This window comes from Pimephales promelas, chromosome 25 (assembly GCF_988280905.1).
Source record: "Pimephales promelas chromosome 25, fPimPro1.hap1.1, whole genome shotgun sequence".
NCBI classification, from domain to species: Eukaryota; Metazoa; Chordata; class Actinopteri; order Cypriniformes; family Leuciscidae; genus Pimephales; species Pimephales promelas.
In genome coordinates, this window is record NC_142793.1 from 10086730 (window position 1) to 10112762 (window position 26033).

The following is a 26033-nucleotide window of genomic DNA, read 5'->3' on the forward strand; positions in this document are numbered from 1 at the left end:
TCCTAGATTTCATTAAAAATCTCTTCATTTGTTTTCTGAAGATGACCGGAAGTCTTAAAGGATAATTCCGGTATTTAACACCTTGAGTCTATTTTGTAGTTTGTTTTGAATGAAATAGAGTGGTGGACTTAGAAATTTTGACAATGGGTCCTGTCTCGACTTTTTGACTTTTTTAGAATCGCCTGTGACAGCGTTAGACTGGGTGTCTATGGGCATGCACAAACATGTCCTTAAAACAACCCTTAAAGGGTTAGTTCACCCAAAAATGAAAATTAAGTCATTAATTACTCACCCCCATGCTGTACCAACCCCGTAAGACCTTCGTTCGTCTTCGGAACACAAATGAAGATATTTTTGATTAAATTTGAGAGCTGTATAACTACCACATTGGCTCCTAAGGGACTGCCTCTTGACGGCCCAAAAAGTCAATGAAGAAAATGTTTAAATATCCCAAGTGACTACCGTGGCTCAACTATATGTTTATCAAGCGACGCGAATACTTTTTGTGCAAAAAAACAAACAAAAATAACGAGTTTATTCGACTATTTCTTTTCTTCCTTGTAGGCCAGAAACGAGACTTCCTTAGATTTCCACGACGCATGTGCGAGATTTGCGATCTGCTTACACCAGCTTACACTACTTCAGATCGCAATTCTCGCGCATGCGTCGTGGAAATCTAAGGAAGTCTCGTTCTGGCCTACAAGGAAGAAAAGAAATAGTCGAATAAACTCGTTATTTTTGTTTGTTTTTTCGCATTGATGTCTGCTGGAGGACTGATATTACTGTGCTAGGTAGGAAAACGGAAAGGGGTCTGTTTACATTTGGTTGTAGTCTTTTCGCTCGGTTCTCCGTCTCTCAGAAGGCTAGCGTGAGCAGAGCAACTGTGCTCCCGGACTTTTTTTACGGTGCGCTAGACACCGTGTCCGTACAGCGTCCTGGTTGTCGCCATCAAGTGGTCGGGAGTGTGCTAACGCTTCAGACTCAAATATCAAGCGGAAGTTTATACGCGATTGTGAGGTATCTGAAAAAATAGTTCCACAATGGCAAACAACACGGATTGAAAGCATACATTGTGCCGATATATTTGTTTTTAATCATCAACGAACACCACCAACCACTCGGTGAGTTGCACAGTTTTGAAAATGAACGTTAAGGGTTGTTTTAAGGACATGTTTGTGCATGCCCACCCAGTCTAACGCTGTCACAGGCGATTCTAAAATAGTCAAAGAGTCGAGACAGGACCCATTGTCGAAATTTCTAAGTCCACCACCCTATTTCATTCAAAACAAACTACAAAATAGGCTCAAGGGGTAGATACCGGAATTATCCTTTAAGTGTTTGGAACAACATAAGGGTGAGACAACATAATTGATGACAATTTTGGGGGAACTACCCCTTTAATGCAATGTCAAATATTTGTAAGTGTGACAGTCCAAACAGTTTTTAAAATCAGATAATTCTAGAGTCTCACCTGCTCTGCTATGTAAAATGTACAGCTGTCGGTTTGTGGATGCAGCCAACAGCATCGAAACATTTCTCCTAGAATAGGGTTGTATGGTTTCTTCAGACCCTGAAAGACATACAAATGAACATTCGTAAAACTTTTTTTTTAAATTTACCAAGGGCGCATTAAATTGACCAAAATAGACAGTAGTGACAATTACAACAAAGGTTTTCTATTTATAAAAAAAAGCATCAAGGTTTCCACAAAAATATTAAGCAAAAATTCAGCATTGATAATAATACAAATGTTTCTTGAGCAGCAAATCAGCATATTAGAATTATTTCTGAAGGATCATGTGATTGGAGTAATGATCCTGAAAATTTAGCTTTACCATCACAGGAATAAATTACATTAAAATATATTAAAATTAGTTACTAAATTTCATCAAATTAATGCAGCCTTGGTGAGCATAAGGCACTTTTTTCAAAAACATATTTAAAATATTACCGATCTCAAACCTTTGAATGATATTTAGGTGTTTTCATCCAGTTTCCCAATATGTGCATACAATTCCAGGTATGGAAGCCTGGTTACCGTGAACTGGTTTATGATTCTCAAATCTCAATCCAAAAATTAGCACTTCACCCAACTTGCCTTTGGTTTCTTGTAGAAGCCTGACAGATACCAGCACAAGACCTGCTTCATCCTGCAGTATGGGCTCTCTTCAGTCACAGCCCTAAAACAAAAATGTATATGTTTATCTCTTCTCCAACAAACCCCGTGAACCTCAAAAATGCTAGTTTTAGTAAAATGGCTGCAGTAGTGATGCTAATGCGGTGCTTACTGGGACAGCAGGTCAGCATGGTAATAGTAATCCGACAGCTTGTCCAGAAATGAGCGCGGCTCCAGGATAAACGTTGGCAAAACCACTTTAGACAGGTCCATCCCTGGCCTCAGCTGCTTCAGGAGAGTCCAAATTAAACCCTTATTCTCATCTGAGACCGTCTCGACCTGGGACGCCTCACCAGCCTGTGACGACAACAGAAAATATATATATTTACAATGAATGCCATTTAAGTCATTTTGGATAAAAGCATCAGCTAAATGCAAAAATGGCAACTGTTAAAAAAGATACGCATTGTCATCCAGTCTTTGCTATATTCCAGCAGTTTCACTTAAAATGGGCCTCACAGCAAAAGGCGCCTTCACACAGCAGAAACACAGGAAATTAATGAGGGGATAGGGCACAAATGCCACCAAATTTGATAAAAGGTAAAGGTGTAAATGATAAAGGTATGGGACAAAAAATGTCAATGTATGAGTTCTTGATTTTAATATTTAGAAGAATTGAAAAATTATCTCATAATTCTGAGATAATAATTAACTTGTTAATTCAGAAAAAGAGCAAAAACGTTTTTTTTTTCCATGAAAAATTATCTCGAAATTATGAGATAATTAACTTGTTAATTCAGAAAAACAGAGCAAATCGTTATTTCATGAAAAATGATCTCGTAATTCTGAGATATTTAACTTGTTAATTCACAAAAACAGAGCAAAAACGTTATTTCCATGAAAAATGATCTCGTAATTCTGAGATAATTAACCTGTTAATTCAGAAAAAAGAACAAAACATTTTTTCCATGAAAAATTATATTGTAATTATGAGATAATAATTAACTCGTTAATTCAGAAAAAAAGAGCAAAAACATTTTTTCCATGAAAAATGATCTTGTAATTCTGAGATAATTACCTTGTTAATTCAGAAAAAAGAGCAAAACATTTTTTCCATGAAAAATTATCTCGTAATTATGAGATAATTAACTCATTAATTCAGGAAAAAAAGAGCAAAAAAAATTCCATTAAAAAATTATCTCATAATTCTGAGATAATAATTAACTCATTAATTCAGAAATAAAGAGCAAAAAAAAACATTTTCATGAAAAATTATCTCGTAATTATGAGATAATAATTAACTCGTTCATTCAGTAAAACAGAGCAATAACGTTATTTCCATGAAAAATTATCTTGTAATTCTGAGATAATTAACTTGTTAATTCAGAAAAACAGAGCAACAATTTACTTAAGTTAATTAACTTTTTTCATGAAAAATTATCTTGTAATTCTGAAATAATTAACTTGTTAATGCAGAAAAAAAGAGCAAAACATTTTTCCCATCAAAAATTATCTCGTAATTCTGAAATAATTAACTCATTAATTCAGAAAAACAGAGCAAAGAAAAAAAGTTTTTTTTTCTCCATGAAAAATTATCTCGTAATTCTGAGATAACTGACTCGTTAATTCCAGACTGATCTCATGAAGTAGCGCGTGTATGACACTCCAATTCGTATTTCCATTTTTGGCGTGCTATCAACAGGCATAATCGTTTTTCAGCGTGTTTATGAACGCCGTTGACTTCACGTTATTACTGTATATATAAATCTATGACCTACCTCAACCCTGTCACTGGGTTTAATGGCATTTATGAGTCTTCCCCTACCATCCTAGGAAAAAAAAAAAGATAGCTCCCCAGATGTAGATCTACATTTTGCTTCGTTTCGCTCGGACATTTGACGGCGTGTACAGACACGCAGAATCACTCAGACGTTAATGGTGTAGATATACACGCGGATAGCTCAAAATGTGTAGAGATAACACGCCACTTGACTGGAAAGTGGCGTGTATGTTTACGCAAAAGTCATGATGTTGTTTTGGGATTTCATGAGTGCACGCAATAACGTCCACTATGGTTGCCCCATTTAAAGGTATCACTGCATAACCGAAACACAATTAACTTTGTGCTGGTTACACAAAGCAGTTCAATCAGGCCAGACAGAGACTGTGATAAAGCCATATTAAGTTATCACCTCTCCCATCTCTTCATGGGCTTCTTCGACGAATGCTGTTGCCTGGAGGCACACGTCATCTGATTGGTCCATATCACTTTCCTCAGTCAATCTGCCTCCATTCTCATTGGCTGCATTGTCCGAGTCTTCATGCGTCTCCCTCTCCGATTTGTCCGAGTTGGCATCGTTCTCCATGTGGTTTTCCAACATGGAGTCATTCAACCTTTAAAAAACACAAACAAACGACCATGTGAGATTTGTTCCGGGTGCAATTTCTACATTTTACTGTATATTTCTTTTTAAACATGCATATTTTGTTACTTCATACACACTTACAATTGTTCATTTAATATTAATTGTTCTGCGTCTGCCTTTGAAATTGATGTTATGTTCATGTTCAAAGCCTGTCGAGATCAGTTGCCAAAGCAACAAATCACACGACGATCATCTTCATAAGTAATTTGAAGGACAGGGCCATCACCATGGTCACAAGAGGTTCATTATATGAGCATGAATTGAAAATTCCTGTTTTGTCCTATTTAATGCTTCAGGCAAAACATCTCTGAAGAGAAATATGAGGCATCTGACTGGTAAAAACAAAGGTCTTACATTAGTAATCTGACCATGCAATACGCATGACATAAAACAATCTCTTTGTGTCCACCACACACAGAGATAAGAGGAAAACCAGCATATGTTCTGCGCCACTGGCTGTCAGCAGGCTAGCAAGCCAAACAAGAAATATGTCCTTACCTTGCTAAGGATATCTTATTCCTGAAACTTCAAAGATTGGTAAGTCAAAAATACCAAGCACAGACACGGTCTTAGTTTACATTCAAAAGATTTTCCACTATAGTTCCTGTTTCGACTGGTGTTTGCATAGGAAAGCTCCGCAGTAACGTGTTTTCCAAAGCTGTTTTTCCAGCCTCACAGCTTCTCCGATGCATGTACGCGCTTGTACGAGTGTGTTTGTTTGTGCTGCTGGTGGTGTTGATTTTACAGTCTCCTCGTCTCTTCCTGCTCCTCTGCCTTTCACGTAAACCTTTAGGGCAGAGTTGATTGGACGAGAGCTTCAAAGCGGCCAGAAAGAGGCAGGGTTTGGAATAAATGATTGCCAGCTCAAGCATGTCACTGGCAAACAATGTCTAGTATTTCTCTTCCTCGTAGTGTCAGCTGTCAGGTATGCAAACACTACGTAAGTTAAACACACTTTGAATCTTATTTGATTATTTTGTGGAGAACGTAAAATAATTATTAATGTTTGGTGATATATCATTGTTAGAAGCATGTGTTTCAGCTACTTATTTTGAATGATAGCATTAAATACAAAATATTTGTATTTAAATTTAATGAATAAAGGTATAAAAATAATATAATGAATAACAAAATTGTATGTAGTCGAAATCAGTCAATCTAATTTATAACATTTTTATATGAACACATCATTGCTAATGGCTCTTTTCCACTGCATAGTACAGTACGGTTCGGCTCAGTACGGTTCGACTCTGCGCGGAACAATTCGGCTCGCTTCGCATTTCCACTGCGTGGTACGTTTTGAGTCGGTACGGATCGGTTCGGTTCGCTTAGCTCTGTTGCTTTTCCACTGCAGTAGTACCCCTTCAAAGTGTGTGGGACTGATCGTTATTTGCGCGCGCCTCTACTGCCATGACGTCATCTTAAAAGCGCCACATTTTCAAACCCACAACACAGGAACAATGGAGACTATCGAGGGGATGGTGTTCCTGATTCTTGGTATGTGGTTGTTTTTAACTGCTAGACGGAAAAATGTGTTTAAAATGAGGCTGATGGCAGCAAAACAAAATACTGCTAAAAAAGTGTCTCGTGTCGCAAATCCAATGACGCTAGTAGTGACGCTGGTAGTGACGATTCTGTCTGACCAATCAGTGATCTGCAGTGTTTCACGTCACGTTTTAGTACCGGTATGGTACGCTTGGAACCTCAACAGACCAGGTACCATTTAAAGCGACCCGAAGCAAACCGTACTGTACCGTACCATGCAGTGGAAAAGCACCAAAGTGAGCCGTACCGAACCGAACCGTACCGTACTATGCAGTGGAAAAGCGCCATAATAAACCAGACAGATTTACCAACTGTATATGCACCAGAGAAACGTGGGCGCCGTCATCTTTAGACTATTGTCTTTGAACTTACGTTTTTGCGGTCGCTCTGTATATTTCTATGGCATCGCTGTCGAGGAGTAACTAGCTGGTGAAGTGGATTTACTTAATGTAGCGTTAACAAAAGATATCATGAGCAGATGTCTTAACAAATGTTGACCGGGAATTTTTTTTACGAGCAGTTCATTCATACCTATGCAAGATCGCTGTGAAAATACAGACGACCGGAAGTCAAAAGACAACGAGCGCAGCGCTGAAAAGGGGCGGGGCTACATAAGGTCTATAGCAACACGCTAAAAACCAAATCAAAACTAGATCAGAAAACCAACATACAAAAAATATCTTGGGTTACGACTGTAACCCTTGTTCCCTGCGAAGGGACGACGCTTTGGGGAACGTTGGGATAGCATCTGAAGCACGTGTGGAACTAGTGTGGTGTTGCTTCATGACATCACTTGATGGAGTACACAGAAGCTACAAAGGGAAGCCAAAAGATAACAGTGTGAGCTTCTAATAGGTCGAAACAAGTTGTTCTCAGGCACTCAAGAGGTGTGGCATCGCAGTGTCACATCACAGTCGTACCATTACAATCGTAACCAGAGACGTTCCCTTTCAAAGATGGCACTTTTTCCACACGAAATACCCACTGCGCCACAATGACTAGTGCCTGTCCTGGTGTGAAGCTTGTCTCGCATAGTGGAGGGAAGATCCAGGCTGTAATACTCATGAAAGTGTGTGGGAAAGCCCAGCCATCAGCATTACAGACCTCTCGAAGGGAAACCCCCGATATGGGCTCTTATAGGGAGAGGCGAAGGCAGACTGCACGCCTCATATGCTGGATACATAGCTTCCACAATCCACCAGCTAATCGTATGCTTTGAGGCAGGGGAACCCTTCTGATGTGACCCAAAACAATCAAGCAGCTGGTCCGACTTCCTCCAACACAAGGACCTGAGTACATAGGCCTCCAAAACCTGATCAGCCGACACATGTGGTGGAGAATGAAAAGCCTGCAAGATATCAGGTTAGGGTACGTAACCTGACCTAGGTTGGAGAATGCCCTTTATTCTTCCTGGAGCGAACTCGAGGCTATAGGGAGCAGCAGATAGTGCCTGCAAGTCCCCAACTCTCTTGAGGAACATAATAGCTAGCAGGAAGCCCACCTTGAAAGAGAGAAACTTTTCCGACAGCTCATCAGTGGATTCGAACGTTGCCAGGGATAACCCTTCAAGAACCACAGCCAGGTCCAAAACAAGAACCCTGGCGTGGATGACATGCCTCATCCTCCGAGCACCATGAGGTAAACAAACAATTAGTTGGTGCCTTCCCACAGGACCATCGCTTAAAGGCGTGAGGAAGGCATCTATGGCCACCACATAGACCATCAGTGTGGACGAGGAAAGCCCATTAGAGTAATGACTTTGGACGAACTTCAGCACTGAAGCCACTGGGCAGTTAATTGGGTCAAGCTGGCATTCTCTGCACCATAAAATGAAGATAATCCACTTTGAGTGCATAAAGTTTCCTCATGGAGGGAGCTCTAGAGTTTTAGATGGTCTCGGTTAAGAGACCAGCACTTACGAATTGGTCTCCCTCAGGGGCCAGAGTATGTGGGGTGGTGTATTGAGCCCTCATATTGGACCCTCCTTATTGAATCGAATCTGCCATGGAGGGCTTGCCAGTAGCAAACCATCCTTAATACTGCATGACCATACTCTGCATCCCATAATCCTGACCCAATTCCTACCCAATACCTAAAAAAAAAACAAAAACAAAAAAAAACTACCTAACTAGCTATTAATAAATGGTAATTAGGAGTTTATAGAGTGCCGAAGTGATGACGTCACTTTGTAGGACAACTCGGAAGCTAGCGGCGCATGGGTTCCCTCGGTCGAAAAGCAATGCATTTTCCCCATAGACTTTTGGAAAATCACAAAAAATAAGATCTGTGTTTAACAAAGAGTTGTAAGCCTTACACGTTTTTTCTAGCAAGATAATCTTTACAAGTTAATCCAAAATGTATACATTTTGAAGCCTATATAAAGATTTAAAAAAACACAATCAGACACAATAAAGTTAAAAAAAAAACACAAGCAGGTTATAACTGTGTTCTACGTCATAGATCAAAACGTGAAAATATTTAGAGGCTCGGTTCACCACAGACCTTATTTCAGGCAATTTAGCAAAAACCCATTCAAAAATCCCATAGGCTTTAGAGCGAGGGGACCGTACTGCTAAAATGCTAACTCACTTCCGCGTTTTGGCCTACAGAGTGACGTCGTAACTTCGGCACTCTGTTGAGGCAAGTCGTAGTTATTCATAGTCGTAGTGGCCAATATCCATATAACTATACACTATATTGTGCATTATCTGTCGCGCATACTGAAGCAATAGGCCACGCATAAGCTAAGCACCTCTAAAATAAACTAACCCTTGAACAGAACCTGTTCCGGAGGTACCCCATTTTCACTTTTGTGTTTCTTTTGGTTTTCAAAAACGCTGGCGGGGAACGAGTTAAAGTGTCCTTATGGTTTTTGAATATTCCCTTTCATGCAGTGTGTGATAGCTAATTGAGACCTTCTGCAAAGTTGCAAAATCAAAAATTGCACAATTAAGAAAGTTAATAAATTTATTGTCTCCCAAAAGAAAGAATCGACTCTGATTTACTTTTACGAGTTGTTTGTATTTCGAATCCCACGGTGTAATGGTCCTACATCAATAGAAAATACATTTAGCCCACCAATGTTGTACATTGTCCGCCGGGAACAACTTGACCCTCCCTCAAACGTCATTTTACTGACGACAGCTTCTCAAATCTTGGAGATCAACGCAGGATTCACAAAAGGTTTGCGCTTGGAAGATGGGTCAGTACCCAGTTTATTTGGACCAGCTTGCTCCTCCGAATCACAACCTGTAAGCATGAAAAATTTTCCCCATAACTAACCGCCTAACTCACATTAATACTGTGCTGTGGGCCACTATTACCTAAAAATGTGTCTATTAATGCAGATTGTCTGTCGTTCTTACTACTTTGTGTAAAGATAAAGGATGGAGCAAGATTTGTTTTACAAATGTTTGTTACATCGGTCATTCAAGTTAGTGATGGGCTAACCTAAGCACCATTATTGATACAGCTCCCAATAGATATTGATATTCAATTAAAAATATAAATAAAAATATGTTTGTTGATGGACATGGTGCTGATGGTGAGGAATTACAGTTGCAGCATCGCATTATGTACCACAAAATGAGCAGTCTGTTACTGAGAAACGTCTTGCTAAGGATGGAGGTCAGGTTCAATAACTAGTTCTTCCAATGTTTCATCATCGGATTCGCGCTCAGATTGATATGGTAAAATCAACGTCATCATAACTGTCTTTACAGCGTGAAAAATCGCTGAACTTTAGGAAGCCTCCTGAGCTGAAGTGCAGTTATGATAAAAGGAAGTTTAGCTTCCGAAAAAAGAGCGGGAGACCAATCACAACAGACTGGCCAATCAGAGCAGAATAGGCTCGAGGAAATAGTCTAGAAGGGATGATCCAAAAAGTGAAAGTGAGGAGCATTTATGGGTACAAGTCAGGTACCGGCCTATCTTACATATTTCAAGACTGCTGAGTCCAAAAAAACTGGGACCCAAGCGAAATTTTTAGTGTTTTACCTTCTAATTTGCATATCAAAATGGTCACCAAATTGCCTATCTTGCACAGTCGTTGGACCATTTTCCCCTAGCTTTTTTGTAAGTAGGCAATCAAGATGAGGAAATTAAGTTTTTAGATCGATAGTCAAGGGTCAGAGCAAAGATATATTGGAGGCTCACTGCCTTTTTTATGTATATATATTTGCAAAATACCAACTTTTAAGGTGAGACACTAGGTGAATAGGGTAACATTTTTAAATAATAGATATCACCATGAAACTTCCTCAGTTGATTACTTACAACAAGTATATAAAAAAATTGTATTCTAAGTTTTTGAAATTTGTATATTTAATTATGCAAATTAGGCATTATCTCATTAAATATGTGCATTTTTGCATATATTTGCATATATTTTTGGTAGATAGCCTAGATCTGAACATATGATAAAGAAAGGTACAAAATTGTTATTTTTTTCATTTGTTTTACGCATAAGATGAAAAAAAGTTTAATTACCTAGAAAATCTAAATATACTGTCCATACCCTTAAAAAAATCGATTTTCACCATACTTTTTTTGAAAAATGTCACATAAATCAGGCCAGTAATGACCTATTAACAAATCCCTATGAAAATATCTTCAGAATACATAACTGTACATAGGTGCTACATAGGCTGAGATTTATGTACTGGAGAATGACAAAAAACTCATTTTGAGAAAAAGGCATTTAAAGATTTAAGAAGGGAATTTATTTTGGAAAAACAAAAAACGGAGGGATTAAGAGAGACTAATTCATCCGTTGAGTCGTTGCATGTAAACCTGTTGTAGGAGACTTCTAAAACAAAATTTTACTGTATGTGTGTGTGTTTAAAATGTCATCTTAACATGTTCATAAGGCCACCAAGAGTGAATGATTTTTGTGTATGCGTGGTTTCAGTTGTTCCTGAATTTGTTCGTAAATTTAGAATAGATTTTCGAATAATGAAGTATCAAGTTTTGATGAATCATGATTTGTTCATGAAAACGTTTGTAAGCAGATTTCACGCACAAATTCGTGCGTACACATGTTTAGTGAATGTGATCCACTGCTTAAAAGATCCTGCACTTTTATGCTCTGCCTTTTGCCACCCTTGGCTTAGAGAAGAACTGACCAGAAAAAAAATGAGTCTTGCAGCAGTTCCTTCTCTCCCAGGGAGATTCCCTTCTCCCCACCGGCGTTCAGTGAGGCTGTTTTTAGATCTGGTCCATTATGATGACGCCAGCCTCTGCATGTTTTTCTGGGCAGGTCTAAATCAACAGACGAAAGCCTGCTCGGAGATGCCCTCAAGGGACCTTCCAGGATTATTTGGACTGGGAATTTTTCCAATGCGGATCCCCCTACACCATCTGGGAGACTGAAGAGGATGTTGAATCACCTGAGCCCATCCACCACGACCATCATAGTCCATGCTTTCGCCATACATCAGCGAGGATCTCACAACACCCAGCAGCAACCTCTTAAGAAGGTTGAGGAAGTTTGGCATGGCAAGCAAAATCCTCAGCAACTTTTACAGATGTTCAGTTGAAAATGTGATTCGCCAGTTCAAATCACAGTGTGGTATGGGAACTGCACTTTTCAGGATAGGAAAGCACTCCAGCATGTGATAATAACAGCACAGTTCATATGTGGAGTAGCCTTCCCATAATTTCAGGATACTTACAACATCATCAGGGACATCCACATCAACACAATCTCTTCACACTGCTGCTGTCTGGGTGACCATCTCCCCATTATCTTACTCACTGTTATCTTGATAGTTGCACAAAGCACATCTGCACTTTTTTATGTATATTCTGTCTGTATTTATGGTATATTTTGTGTGAGGTAGACTTGCAAAGTAATAATCTCATTGTGTGGTCAAAACCTTGGAGTTTTACTGTGCATATGCCAATAAATATTGATCTTGTGTTTATTGGTGGTATCCATTAAGTGGTATCCACTATTCATTTAAAGGTTTTGTAAGAGCATAAATAGATAACTGTTGCAGTAAAAAAATCTGAAGGTGGCTGATAATAACGTAGGTTTAAAATGTTCAATAGCTATTCTACAGTTTTGGGCATTTTTTTGACTAGGATACAATGTGTCGCAGACTCAAACCTAATTTTCCCACATGAGCAAATTTATAAAAACGGGGATACCATGAACTAACCACTAAGAAAAGATACAAGAGAAGATAAATGAACTCCTTCACACCAAATTTTTGGAGAATATTTGAAGAGTTCAGATGCAAAATCCTCTAAGTGCCATTTGAAATTTTCTTCTAGAATGATCATTTTTATCAAGCTTGTATATTTAAGTTCAGTAATTTCACTTAAATGGTGATGATAATTACCTATTAATTGTTATTTAAGTGAAATTACTGAACTTGAATATACAAGTTTGATAAAAATCATCATTAAAGAAGAAAATTTCAAATGGCATTTAGAGGCTTTTGCATCTGAACTCTTCATTTTATGTCAATGTAGTAATATCATACTATTTGTCAAAAATTCTCCAAAAGTTTGTCCAAAAATTGTTTGAGAAGTCATAGGTAAATATTTGTGGTACTAATAACTATTGTCCAAAAATCGGAACAATTTCAACTTTCATGTAATTTAGTTGCACTGTGTGAAAACACAATGCAACATTTTATGAAAACTATGAAAACAAACTTTTTTTTCCATAAAATTCAATGCCAATAGTTTTGGTGCCAGAAACTGTTAGCAAATAATTCATTCCTTTACAGTAAGTCATAGAGTCACATCATACCTAAAGCAAACAGTTTTGGTGCCAAAACTTTTGGTGCCAAGGTGTTTCTGGAAGAAAATAGTGTCAACGTCCACCTTAAGTAAGGCAGGTCAATAATATTGTCGAATATTAAATGTGCCCAAAGCTAAGGCAACATACTATACAACTTGTTTCAATTGAGTCCTATAGAAATTAAAGCAAATAGTTTAGGTAGCAGAAATTGATTGCAAATAATCCATACATTGATTTCATAGTTGATGCAAAAAAAAAAAAGAACAAAAAAAAAGTGTAATTTACTTGCACTGTATCTAATATGAATAGTTTTGGAGCCAGAAATGATCTTTGAATATTAAAGGAGTAGTTGAAAAAAAACAAAAACTACAAACTTGTTCAAATGGCTTTAAACGATTCCAGACGATGAATACGGGTCTTATCAAGCGAAACGATCGCTCGTTTAAAAAATAAAACTGGAATCGTTTAAAGCCCTTTGAACAGTTTGCAGTTTGCACTGAAACTGTCTTTTGGACCTTGAACCGTTTGGTTCCCATTGAAGTCCATTATATGGAGAAAAATCCTGGAATGTTTTCATCAAAAACCTTAATTTCTTTTCGACTGAAGAAAGAAAGACATGGACATCTTGGATGACATGGGGGTGAGTAAATTATCCGCAAAAGTTTTTTTTAAAGTGAACTACTCCTTTAAATGATTTTATGTCACTTGTCAAGTGACCAGCTGAAAACACTATGGCGATGTAGAAAGTTGTGACAGCTGGGTAACACTTACTGCAGGAGGTCCTGGTCTGTGAGAGCCGAGCACTGCAGCAGCTGCAATATGTGTGAGGACTCCGAGGAGCTGCTCAGATCTCCATCCCTGCAGCTCTTCGCCGTCATCTTCGACAAGCTGGAGCAGCTGAGAGCCAGTTCCAGAGCGTCCATCCAACAGCGTCCTGGAGCAAACCACATTAGGCTGTAGCCCTCACTATTGAGAAGGCAGTTTTACAGAAGATAAAAGCTTATGCTCACCATCAGATTCAGATGCTGCCCTGAAGATCAGGTAATTACTAGGCAAGGGTTGAGTGATGGAACCAACGGTTTCTCCTTTAGGACCCTAAAAAAACACAGACACTAATCAATCCCAACAATAAGGTCAAGAAAACATGTTCTTGAAGATGTTCTTGTCTAACCTTCATGGCCCATATGGACTTATCCAGCGGATGGTAGAGTTTGAAGCAGAACCCATCTTTCTTTGAGGGTCTTTCGATGAGTTTGCAGGCGTTGAGAAGAATCGTCCCCACCCAGTGATCCGAACCGGGCGTCTTGTATATCAGGAGAATGCCAGGCTTCAGGATGCACCATAACTTCGTCCAGCTCTTCAATGTTCCCCGAATCTGACACATCCAAGAACCACATCTTAAAGCTGTTGCGAAATGATGAATTGTTAGAACGAAAACCAATGAGGTTTACTAACCTTTAGCCAGTTGGACATAATAACCACACTTGGATCCTTTAGTGCACTGGACAGTTCATTGGCGACCCTCTTCTTTTCCTGTCGATAGTTCTTTTTCTGAACCTACAATATAAAGGTTGAGGTTTAATGCATTGCTCAAACATCAGCTAGAGGGCGTAAGTGGGCGGCAACACATTTAAAATGTCTAAAAAAAAACCTTGTTGAACACTAGAGTGCAGCATTTACAATCCTAAAGGGCAATACCAGCAAACGATATACAGAAGCTGCAAGAAAAAAATAGTGGAATCTAATATATGTGTTTTTTTAGTCATTTAAAAAAAAGTTTTGCTTTGTTTTCTATGAATTCTCTGTTGAACAATTTATCTGAAGATTCTTATATACCTGATTGAGCTTGGGTATTTCGATTTTTATAGCATCGCAGATTATTACACTCATATTGATGCTTGCATGTACAAAACTTAAATTATATACCTTTTACTTTTTAAATCTCTATTTTAATGCTTTTATTTTAGATTGAGGAGAAGAACTCTGCCTGTCAATGCAAATATCACTTGTCTCGAACCTAGTTTCGTAAAAGGATAACCCAAAATTAATATTAGAGCCTATGAGTTGCACTGACTTAATGTCTAGATTCGCAAAATCTCAACAAATCTATGTAAATTTTAAAGTTGGGAACAATGGCTTTTGCCAATAATGATGAAAAATAAAAACAGTGCAATTGGCCCAGTGTTATTTTAGTAATAACACTGACAAGACCAGTTTATTTTATATAAAGTAGTTCTTAATGTTTTGAATTGGCTTTATTCTGGCTTTTATTATTGGCTTTTTATACTTTAGGTTCAGTTTTTTTTGTTTTGTTTTTGTAATTAGTTTTTTTTTATTTATTTAGCTTTAATTTATTTCAGTTTTAGCTTTAGTAATTGTAACATTTCACATTTTTGTTTACATTTTTTTTAATTGAATCTTTTCATCAAATAATCAATAGCAACAAAAATGGGTTTAATATTTAGAGTTAACAATAACAGCAGCTTGTTTCTGCCACTGAATAAAAAAAAAAAATTGCGACTTTTTATCTCACAATTGCGAGATATGAAGTCAGAATTGTGAGAAATAAATTCGCAATTTCGAGATATAAAGTCGCAATTGCGTGTTATAAAGTCAGAATTGCTTGATATAAAGTCGCTATTCAGAGAAAAAGACCGAAGTGTGACTTTTTATCTCACAATTCTGACTTTATAACACATAATTGCGAGTTTATGCGAGTTTATGTGTCGAAATTCTGACATCTTTTCTCCGAATTTGAAATATAAACTCGCAATTGCGAGTTATCAGGCCAATTCTAAGGAGAAAAAGACTAACTTTTTTGACTTTATAACACGCAATTGCAACTTTATATCATGCAATTCTGACTTTGTATCTCGTAATTCTGACTTTATATCTCGTAATTCTGACTTTATAACACGCAATTGCAACTTAATATCACGCAATTCTGACTTTATATCTCGCAATTGTGACTTTATATCACGCAATTCTGACTTTATATCTCGCAATTCTGAGAAAGTCTGAATTGCGAGATGTAAACTCACAATTGTGAGAAAAAAGTCTGAATTGTGAGATAAAAAGTCGCAATTACCTTTTTTATTTTTCGTTCTGTGGTGGAAACAAGCTTCCATAACCGAGCGAGTGGTTTATTAGATAAAGATTCTTAAAAGATTCACAGAAAATATCAAATACCAAAAACATTTTCATAACAAAACGTTCAGAAAGGTCTTTAATTGAGGCAAATGTGTTCCTAGTGAGATGTTTCCGTACATCGGTCCCAAAATGACAAAACAGTCCCTAGCCACATGCAAAGTTTGGCGGGATAACATTTGTAGCTGTTCAAACTTCAAAGTAAAAAGACGAAAAACAGGCCAGATGAAAAGCTGGATGCAATATTTTAATATATATTTGAGTATTTCCTCTGCTTAAAGGAAGTGCCTGTACGCAGGTTCTGTGCCGTCCACCTGTTGACACCGCAACCAAGCTGCTGTTTTAAGAAACTGGGTCAGGATCTCAGCCTTGAGTGGGAAGCACATCATACCTTAAGCGATTCTTTCCTTGCCAGCTTCTCCGTGGGCGAGGAAGACTCCTTCTCCAAACCAATAAACATTCTGGATTCCGACTGAGGTAAAGAAGAGATTGCGAAACAGAAAATACCATCAAAATTCATGTTAAGTCCACATCAGATAAAAATTTACCTTCCTTAATACATGTTCCTGAGCTTAATATGAACAATTCACCACAGCACATTATTCCAAAACATAGATTTATAGTAATTTTGCTCCACCTATAAAGTGACTTGATAGTATTTGACATTTTTTCCTCATTGAATATCCTCACATTACAGGAACAAAACGGGTTGCGAATGCCATAATAATTATATTAAGTATGCATTTTAATTCAGAAATTGTAATGCAAATGAAGCAACTTCCAGCTACAACTCTTTCACACTAACTGCAAAAGGAGCCAGGCTAAATGCAGCAGGTTTGTTTGGTCAGCTGTGGGTGTCAGTTGAACCAAAATATGGAGAAGACAGCTTCCCTCTTAGGCTCAAATTAGCCTGTGTGATTGAGTGTGGAGTCCAGAGTAACACCAGTAATGTTATTTCACAGTTTTATATTCAAGGATGTTATAAAACAATGCAGATATTACAAAATATGACAAGAAAAAGTATATAAATCACTACTTTAAACACAAGCAAGTAAATTTGTAGCGGGAGTCCTTGTCTCTCTTGCCTCCCCTGAGCCTATTGAGTTTTGAAGGGATAGTTCACTTTAAAATTAATTTTTGGTATGTTTTATCTTACCTCAAGGGCATCCAAGATGTAGGTGTCTTTGTTTCCTCAGTAGTTTTAAATTTTGATATTTTTAGGTCAAATCGTTCTTGTCGGTCAGTCATATAATGGAGGTCTATGGTCACCACCTCAAAGAGCATGCACAGAGAAGTCCAAATTAAACATGATTTAATGACTCGTAAATGTAAGTACACATTGATGGCCTAAGACACGAAACGAGCGGTTTGTGTGAGAAAACTAACAGTATTTATATTGTTTTTACCTCGTGTAACCACAGCCACATCCAAGTGATCAAGCGCTTTGGTTTGCGCAAGGAAATTGCAATGGAAGATGATTTCGATATATCAACAGACAATGTTGATTTTTTTTTTCCGCAACCAAGCGCTTTCTGGCACTTGCACAGACCGAAGCGCCCGCACCTTCAGATCACTTGGACGTGGCTGTGGTTACAAGAGGTAAAAACGATATAAATACTGTTCGTTTTCTCACACAAACCGCTCGTTTCGTGTGTTAGGCCATCAATGTGTACTTACATTTACGAGTCATTAAATCATGTTTAATTTGGACTTCTCTGTGCATGCTCTTTGAGGTGGTGACCATAGACCTCCATTATATGACTGACCGACAAGAACGGTTAGACCTAAAAATATCAAAATTTAAAATACTGTGGAAACAAAGACACCTACATCTTGGATGCCCTTGAGGTAAGCTAAAACATATCAAAAATTCATTTCAAAGTGAACTATCCCGAGTTCGAGTTCTATCCCGAGAATCTTTTTCCGAGTCAATTCGTTCATTTTGTTCGTTGAATGAACCAAATGACACGAAAAGATTCGATCATTTTGATGAACAGGAGAGTTCGAACCATTTGAGCTTATAATACTTAAACTTTTTTTTTTTTTTTAAATGAGCGATCGTTTCGCTTGATAAGACCCTTATTCATCATCTGGAATCGTTAAAGCCCTTTGAACAGTTTGCACTGAAACTGTCTTTTGGACCTTGAACCGTTTGGTTCCCATTGAAGTCCATTATATGGAGAAAAATCCTGGAATGTTTTCATCAAAAACCTTAATTTCTTTTCGACTGAAGAAAGAATGACATGAACATCTTGGATGACATGGGGGTGAGTAAATTATCAGCAAAAGTTTTTTAATGTAAAAATACAAAATAGAGGTGTATTTAGTTTCTTTTCTTCTTCTTTTGATGTAACGTAATGTATATTTTACCAGGAAAATGTGACAACATAAAGTGTTACTGGGACATTTGATTTATATATAGAAATAAAAAAGCCAATGAGCCATTATATATAAATAGTAAGTAATCAAAATATTATCAGAATATCCAACTAATATTGCAATTGCAATGCTAAACGCTTTTTTTTTCAGGCTTATATAAATCCAATGCATTAATGTTACAGTTCAATGTCTCACATGGGTGAATGAATGACAGGCTTTTACTCTAGATACGCCCATTAAAAAAAACACATGATGCAGACAAACGCATTTTATACGTGCCAGCTTTAGTTCTGATTTACTAAATGCTTTTACCGCATGTAAAACGGTTTGAGAGAAATGAATGAGCAAGACTATAATTGGTTGAGTTTTGACAAGCACTGATTGCAGGTCATTTCAGTCTAGGGAGTGAATCCTCTAATCTTTCATTTAGCAACATTCAGAAATAAACTCTAGTTAAAAATGTTAACTAGTAAGCGGGTTTAAATAACAGATGTGTTATGGAAATTCTCTTCAACCATCCCATCTGCATTATTTTGTTGTCATATTCCATGCAGGCAGTCAACAAAAAGATGAACGCACCACGCTGCTGGGCGACCGGGCCGGGCTGACCTCGTCTCTCGGTAAGGGCAAACCGTTCCGCTCTGTTTCATTACCTGAAGAACACACGCATGCACACACACGCACACACACACCCACACCAGCACACGAACACCACATTAATATCAAGGGCAACACATTATAATCACCACGACTATGAATACACATGCAGTAAATAACATTTTAGCAGGGGGTTTCAAAACATAATCAGATGAAATGAAATACACTCTATTGTAGGACATGTCCCTTATTGTGCAGTTGTTTGTAGCATGTGGTTTCTATGATATTCTAAGTGGTTGTCAGGGCATTGCTATGCAGTTGCTATGGTGTTCTGAGTGGTTGACAGGGATGGTTTGTAGCCGTTAACAGAGACACTCCCATAGGCTTCTATAGGAATTAAGGAATGCAGAAGTAAAGCGTGTCATGGAGCAACCAATACTTCCAAACAAACAATAGTTCCTGCATTGAACCCCATTCATTTCAGTGTGTCTCAAGCACACTCGCTGGAAAGTTAATGAAATTACTGCATATTTTGAGATTTTACCGCATTCGTTGATTAATTAGTTGAAGCGTGTTATAGTTATAGACTTTAATTACAGTTAGATAACATAAGCAGCACTGCAACAGCTACTAACCAGATGCTATCTGTTATATTTTAACAGTTTTTAGTCTCTCTGAGATCTTTTACTCCAAGTAGGAGGTCGAAGGAGTTTCTATTTAAGGAATAACGCATAGCGCCTGGATATATACCCAGATAGCAAACTGACATTGAATCAACGTGGAAACGACGTCTCTCATGACATTGAAACAACGTTGATTTTGCTCATCGAATTAACGTTGAACCAACGTCAGACGCGGCATTCTTCAAAGCTAAATGAAAATCGAAAATTGGTTTGCTTTCATAACGTTGAAACAACGCGTTGATTTCAAGTTGATTTTCCGTTAGTTTTGAAAGAATGACGCGTCTGACGTTGGTTCAACGTTAATTCGATGAGCAAAACAATGTCAGATCAACGTTGTTTCGATGTCATATTTCCACGTTGATTCAATGTCAGTTTGCTATCTGGGTAATAAAGAGTTGAACGCAATTGTCTTGTTTTTTTAAACACTATTTAGAACTTAGGTTTTATTTCTTAGGTTAAATTCAGTTTGCTAACATCATTCATTTATATTCACCCGACCTGAATGCTTATGAGTATCATAAAATAACATTAGGACATTAACAACATCAAGGGCCTTATTAGGGCGCAAGTGCGAATTCACTTTTTCTAGTTTAACGATATAAAAATGGTCTGCACACCCGGCGCATGGTCTAAAAGGGTTCTTCCAATTCTCTTAATGAGTAATGGGTGTGTTTTGGGCGTAACGTGCAATAAACCAATCAGAGTCTCATCTCCCATTCCCTTTAAAAGCCAGTTGCGCTCACGCCATGGCAGAATTAGCAAGCAGAAAGACTGATTTCAGTTTCAGTTTCGAGTAGAATAGAAACTTGTGACCGCCATTTTTTAAATAGCAGCTAATCATTCTAATAGCAGCTCAATTGTAATCTCCGCTAATGCAAGTTACGGCGAGCTGCACGGACGTGCTGGATTCGCCGTGTTTGGATACCGATGTAGGTTTGCAAAGCCATGAGCATAAATAGTAACGCAAAAACCGCCAATGTTGATAGAAGGCTGGTTCGAATCGAGATGCATCGGAGCGTGGACTGATCGGAGCTGCAGGAGTGTTTGGAGAGTTTACGACTCCTTCTGCTTTTGAATCGAATCTTTTTCTAATGTTTTCTGAATCGCTCACTCAGTTCGAGATTTGCAGTGCCGAACCATCTCGTACAAGCCTGGTGTGTTTGTGTGTGCCGCGCTAACGTTGCTGAGCAACATGAGATGTATCGACTGGTGCGTTCTATTATACCCAACGAACCGACTCGGACCTCGGATATGATGTCACGTCCACACTTCAAGCGTTCTATTTGTTTTGCGTGTCCGAGTCGGAGAAAAAAAAAATGGACGCCACCCGGAAAGCTGTTATAATGGTAGCACTGGCCGAGTACCAGGCACTTACATTAAAAAAAAAATATTATGACTACACCTTATCAACACGCAGCCATTTGAACTTGAAAATGTTCACTTTATTTAATGTTTTTCATGATAATCTTCTGTTAGCAACGCACGCAACATTAGTAATTGCACTCACAACAACCGATTCCCATTCCTACAGGGGACGCAGTAATACGAGTGATTACAATCGTCATTTAAAATACCAAAGCGGTTCAAAAACAATGAAAACAATTCATTCTTACAAGTCACAGGGCGCAGCCATTTTGAATTCCGAAACAGAATTCTTGCGGAGGACGGTTGTCCGACGACCGAGAGGAGAAATCCGAGGAAAGGGGGCGTGTTGCTAGGCAACGTCTGTCGTCCGATTCGGATCTCCGAGACGGATGAATAATAGAACGTACCATGAACCCCTGGTCAGAGCCTGACTCCACCCACTGGCAATATTTGAAAAATGCTGAAAAAGTGGGCAGACCCCAGCGGAGATAGAGGGGACGAAATAGATGCTGATCGTTTTCAATACTCGCAATTCCAACTCCTGATTCGCTACAGTGGTTTTGACGAAACAAGCTGTGTTAAATACTGCCAAGGGCGTAGCTCATACCAAGAGCGTGGTAAGCTGAAACCTGCGTACGTCACAAAGAACCGCTAACATCCAATTAGAAAATTCAACTGCAGTAACCACCGTTCAACCTGAAGAGGGCAGCACTAAGACGTTTTAACGCCATATATTGTAGAAATAGAACACTTTATACACAAATGTCAAAAAAAGTTACTTGAATCAATGACTGGTATTAATAAAGATCCATTCTTACAGATCATTAACTAAAAAAAGTTAGTTTAGGGTTTAGTTACTCTTTAAAGTGACAGCAACCTAACATTCCTGCAGCTGTCTACGTTTTTAATGCTAATCAGACAACAAAAGACAAAGAAACCACTCACTGCTCTTCAGCTCTTCTAGCTTTTTTAAGGATTAATCTTTATTTATTATACAGTGAAGATTACTGTATATGCAGTGTTATTTTACATGTGAAAAGCACTATTTATATCTTTGCTCTATTGTATTTTGTTTGTGCTATACCTTGTAGTTTGATTTGTTATGTTCTTTACTTTAATTTGACAGTAGTCAAATACCAAACCGTACCAAAATCGTGACCCTAAAACGGTGATACAAACCAAACCACGAGTCATTTTTAACCATTGCATCCCCTATTCGTAGCATGTCGTGCGATTCCTACAGTGCTTTAGGTGATTGCCAGAGCATTACATTGTGGAATATTAATGAAGCTAAATGCACTATGAATGAGGTTGTTCTACTGTTTACCATGACCGTAGTTACATAAAAGCAGTGAGCTCCTCCACGTCTCTTGAGCTCAAAGGACGTAATGCTTCCACACATTTAAGAATAGAATGGATACCTGGGCTGAGTGGGTACAGTTCATGGTCTCCTCCATAGGACAGGTTGCGGGTCAGTACACGCGGGTCGATCTGGGGAGGGGTAGTGGCTGTGGGACAGAGAGAGAACCGTCTGCGGAACAAGTTCTCCTCCTTCATTGTGTCAGCCAGTCTGTCCACCTGCAGGAGAATAAAGGAATAGCATTATAGTGTGTAGCTAGCAGCGTAATGCACCGAAATACTAATGGATCATCACACACATACACACGCAAATTAAAGTTAATGCTGCAGTGTTATGCAGCTCTTTTCCTTAACAGAGGTAATAGATAATCAGCAAAGCAAAGTGGGAGTGTGTGAGCAAATCCATGCGTCCGGATGAAACTGTTCCAGGAAGCTTATGCAACACAAAAATTATTGCTATATGAGAAGAGCAGCAGACAGAATCGAAGAAGTCTGTAGATGGGAGTTTGCAAACTGAACTGATTCTAGTGAGGAGAGTGCCGTCTAAAAGAAAATAATGGCAAGAAAACACAACTTTATAATGTGTTTTCCAATTAATCATTAAAAAAAACGAATCAGTCCTTCAAAAAACAAAACAAAAACTTACTGAATCCATACTGATTCTCATAATCATAACCCCATCCATCCATCCATGAGTGTATACAGATTTCATAATCAACCACAAGCAGTCTTGTTGTTTAGTAATATGTAATATGCCCCTTTAGGCGGGTTGGTTTTACAAACTGAACCAATCAAATTGTAGGGAAATTATGTAACGTGTCATGTCAGTCACACTTTAATCTCACTCATGAGCAGATCCGTTTCCTCTCTGGAGAAGCGTTCAGTCTTCGCAATGTAAATAGCGAATCCGCCATGGCATGAGCGCAACTGGCTTTTAAAGGGAATGGGAGACGAGACTATGATTGGTTTATTGCACGTTATGCCCAAAACACACCCATTACTCATTAAGAGAAAAGGGACAACCCTTTTGGACCATGTGCCGGGTGCACAGACCATTTTTCCGGTGTTAAAGGGATAGTTCACTTTGAAATGAATGTTTGATATGTTTTAGCTTACCTCAAGGGCATCCAAGATGTAGGTGTCTTTGTTTCCACAGTATTTTCAATTTTGACATTTTTCAGTCAAACCATTGTTGTCTATCAGTCATACACTGGAGGCTAAGGGGGTCCACCAAAAAGCATGCACAGAGAAGTCAAAATTAAACATAATTTAATGACTCGTAAATGTAAGTACACATTGATGGCCTAAGACACGAAACGAGCGGTTTGTGTGAGAAAACGAACAGTATTTATATCGTTTTTACCTCGTGTAATCCAAATGATCTGAATCAGTTGTTCAATGTCCAACTGAACCGAACTGAATCAGTTCAATGTTACGCCGGAAGTGATCGCTTGCGTGTGACGTCACTCAATATTTACGCGGAGATTTCGGAAGTTTTACCTTTTACTAAACATATTTAGATATACCGAAATCGTCTTCCATTGCGGTTTCCGGTATATCTAAATATCTTTAGTGAAAGGTAAAACTTTCGAAATTTCTGTATAAACAAAGAGTGACGTAGGCACGCAAGCGATCACTTACGCGCATGCGTTTTCTCACACAAACCGCTCCTTTCGTGTCTTAGGCCATCAATGTGAACTTACATTTACGAGTCATTAAATCATGTTTAATTTTGACTTCTCTGTGCATGCTTTTTGAGGTGAACCGATTGAGGACCCCCTTCACCTCCAGTGTATGACTGACAGACAACAACGGTTTGGCCAAAAAATGTCAAAATTGAAAATGCTGTGGAAACAAAGACACCTACATCTTGGATCCCCTTGAGGTAAGATAAAACATATCAAAAATTAATTTCAAAGTGAACTATCCCTTTAAACCAATAAAAGTTGATTCCCAAGTGCCCTGCGCTTTAGACCATGTGCTTAGGTCATTAAAATAGGGCCCTATAAGTCCTAAAAACTTACATACCTTATTCCTTAAATCACTACATTACCTACATGCATTCTTTAGATACATAGTTTTGAAATCTAGGGCTGCGAAATGAAAGGTTTAAGGTTACATAAGATGACACTAATCAAAGCAGCATGAGCTTTTAGTTGCAGAGCATCTGAATCAAGTTCCCAGCATCACTCCTTCTCATGTAAAGGAGCTAAAAATAGTCTTTCTGCTGCAGTGTGGGTCTGACGGGGGGGTGTGGGAGCTGCCGTCTGTAAGGTGCACAGTTACAAACCCCACTCTACCTCTCTCTCTCTCTCACTAGTGCTCTGCAGGGTAATGAACCCCACCCTGCGTGTGGCCAGCCAGCCAGAAGAACCAATCACAGCTCAGGGCAGGGCGGGATGGATTCAATTGGCCGTGCATCTGGCTGCTGTTCAGTTTTACATTTGTTTATAAGACTATGAGCGGCTGAGAGACGAAAACACATCCTGAATAGACAAAACAAACTGCAAAAAGAATGTAAAAAAGCCCTTTTATATACATGAAAATGACAAAAGAGATTTTTTCCAATGTTAAAGGAACAGGTTCACTCAAAAATGAAAATCGTTAACTCGTTTCATATTCGTTTGAGTTTTTTTCCTCCATGGAACACAAAACAATAAAATAAAATAGAAATAAAATGAATGATGGCCAAAACAATCACATAAAACTTTCAGAATGGCTCCAAGTCGTATAGAGATCAATGATGTTGTTTTTGTCCAAACTAATAATTTATTCAAAAGTACATGAAACAAAATTCTGTACGATGACTTCAGTGCAAAAGCTTCTATAATGAGCATGCTTTTAGATCATGTGTTAAAATTAATTTTGATATTTTGGGGGGGATAAAGTGATAACTCCTTATACCATACTAAAAAAATCTTTAAAAAAAAAAAAATTATGAAAAGAAACCTGGCACAATCTTTTAAAAACATTATTCTATATATATATATATAAAAAAAAATCAATAAAACTGCTAGCCTGGGTTTCCCCATACTGCTTATGCGCGGCGTGATTTTATTCAAATTTTCACCTCAGCGAGGGGACCAATCACAGAACGGGGAGGGAGCAGCAAGACGATAACGTCGTCTACTATGCGACACACCGAAGCAGTTTGTTTATACCTATGGATCCAACATGGCAGCAGATGCGAAGTTACCTTTCGATACAGCCTTGGATATTGTTCTAAGTAGTTTAGAACACAAATAAATCTCTGAGCCATCGTCTTCGTCCTTGTCTAATTTCTTTTTCCTCGCCAAATTTCTGTTATAATTGACCTATGGCTAAGCCACGCCCCCAAACGTGATGAGCCAATCACAGTGCGCATAGCTAACCCAATACACTCTGACATTCTCTGCTTCCACGTCCATTGGAATGCATGGTAGTGAGTCATGTTTTTTTCTCTTCATTTTACGTTTAAATTGGTCAAATTGTGTGCATGGGGTACATGCAACTCCGACACTAGGTATCCCGAGAGGCTGGGCGACGGTGTGTATTTTTTTACTCTTTCCCAAGTAGGGTTGGGTATCGAGAATTGAGTATCGATTGGAACCGGGACTAACTTTTCATTCTTTCCCGGAATCGTTCAAAAGTTAAAATTTCGATTCCTAGTTTCGATATTCACAGTC

General features: G+C 38.4%; 1 protein-coding gene across 1 annotated transcript in view; it reads right to left on the reverse strand.

The window, feature by feature from the left end:
• The window catches only part of osbpl5 (oxysterol binding protein-like 5), a 70523-nt gene that overhangs the window by 8814 nt on the left and 35676 nt on the right, over positions 1–26033 (reverse strand). Inside the window, exons 2-12 of the mRNA XM_039663161.2 lie at positions 22431–22587; positions 18944–19017; positions 16377–16457; positions 14294–14395; positions 14010–14213; positions 13849–13933; positions 13610–13772; positions 4309–4510; positions 2289–2473; positions 2099–2180; positions 1472–1570 (exon numbers count right to left, since the gene is read on the reverse strand). Coding sequence (XP_039519095.2) covers positions 1472–1570; positions 2099–2180; positions 2289–2473; positions 4309–4510; positions 13610–13772; positions 13849–13933; positions 14010–14213; positions 14294–14395; positions 16377–16457; positions 18944–19017; positions 22431–22566 — 1413 coding nt within the window. The 5' untranslated portion in view covers positions 22567–22587. The remainder of the gene's footprint in view (positions 1–1471; positions 1571–2098; positions 2181–2288; positions 2474–4308; positions 4511–13609; positions 13773–13848; positions 13934–14009; positions 14214–14293; positions 14396–16376; positions 16458–18943; positions 19018–22430; positions 22588–26033) is intronic.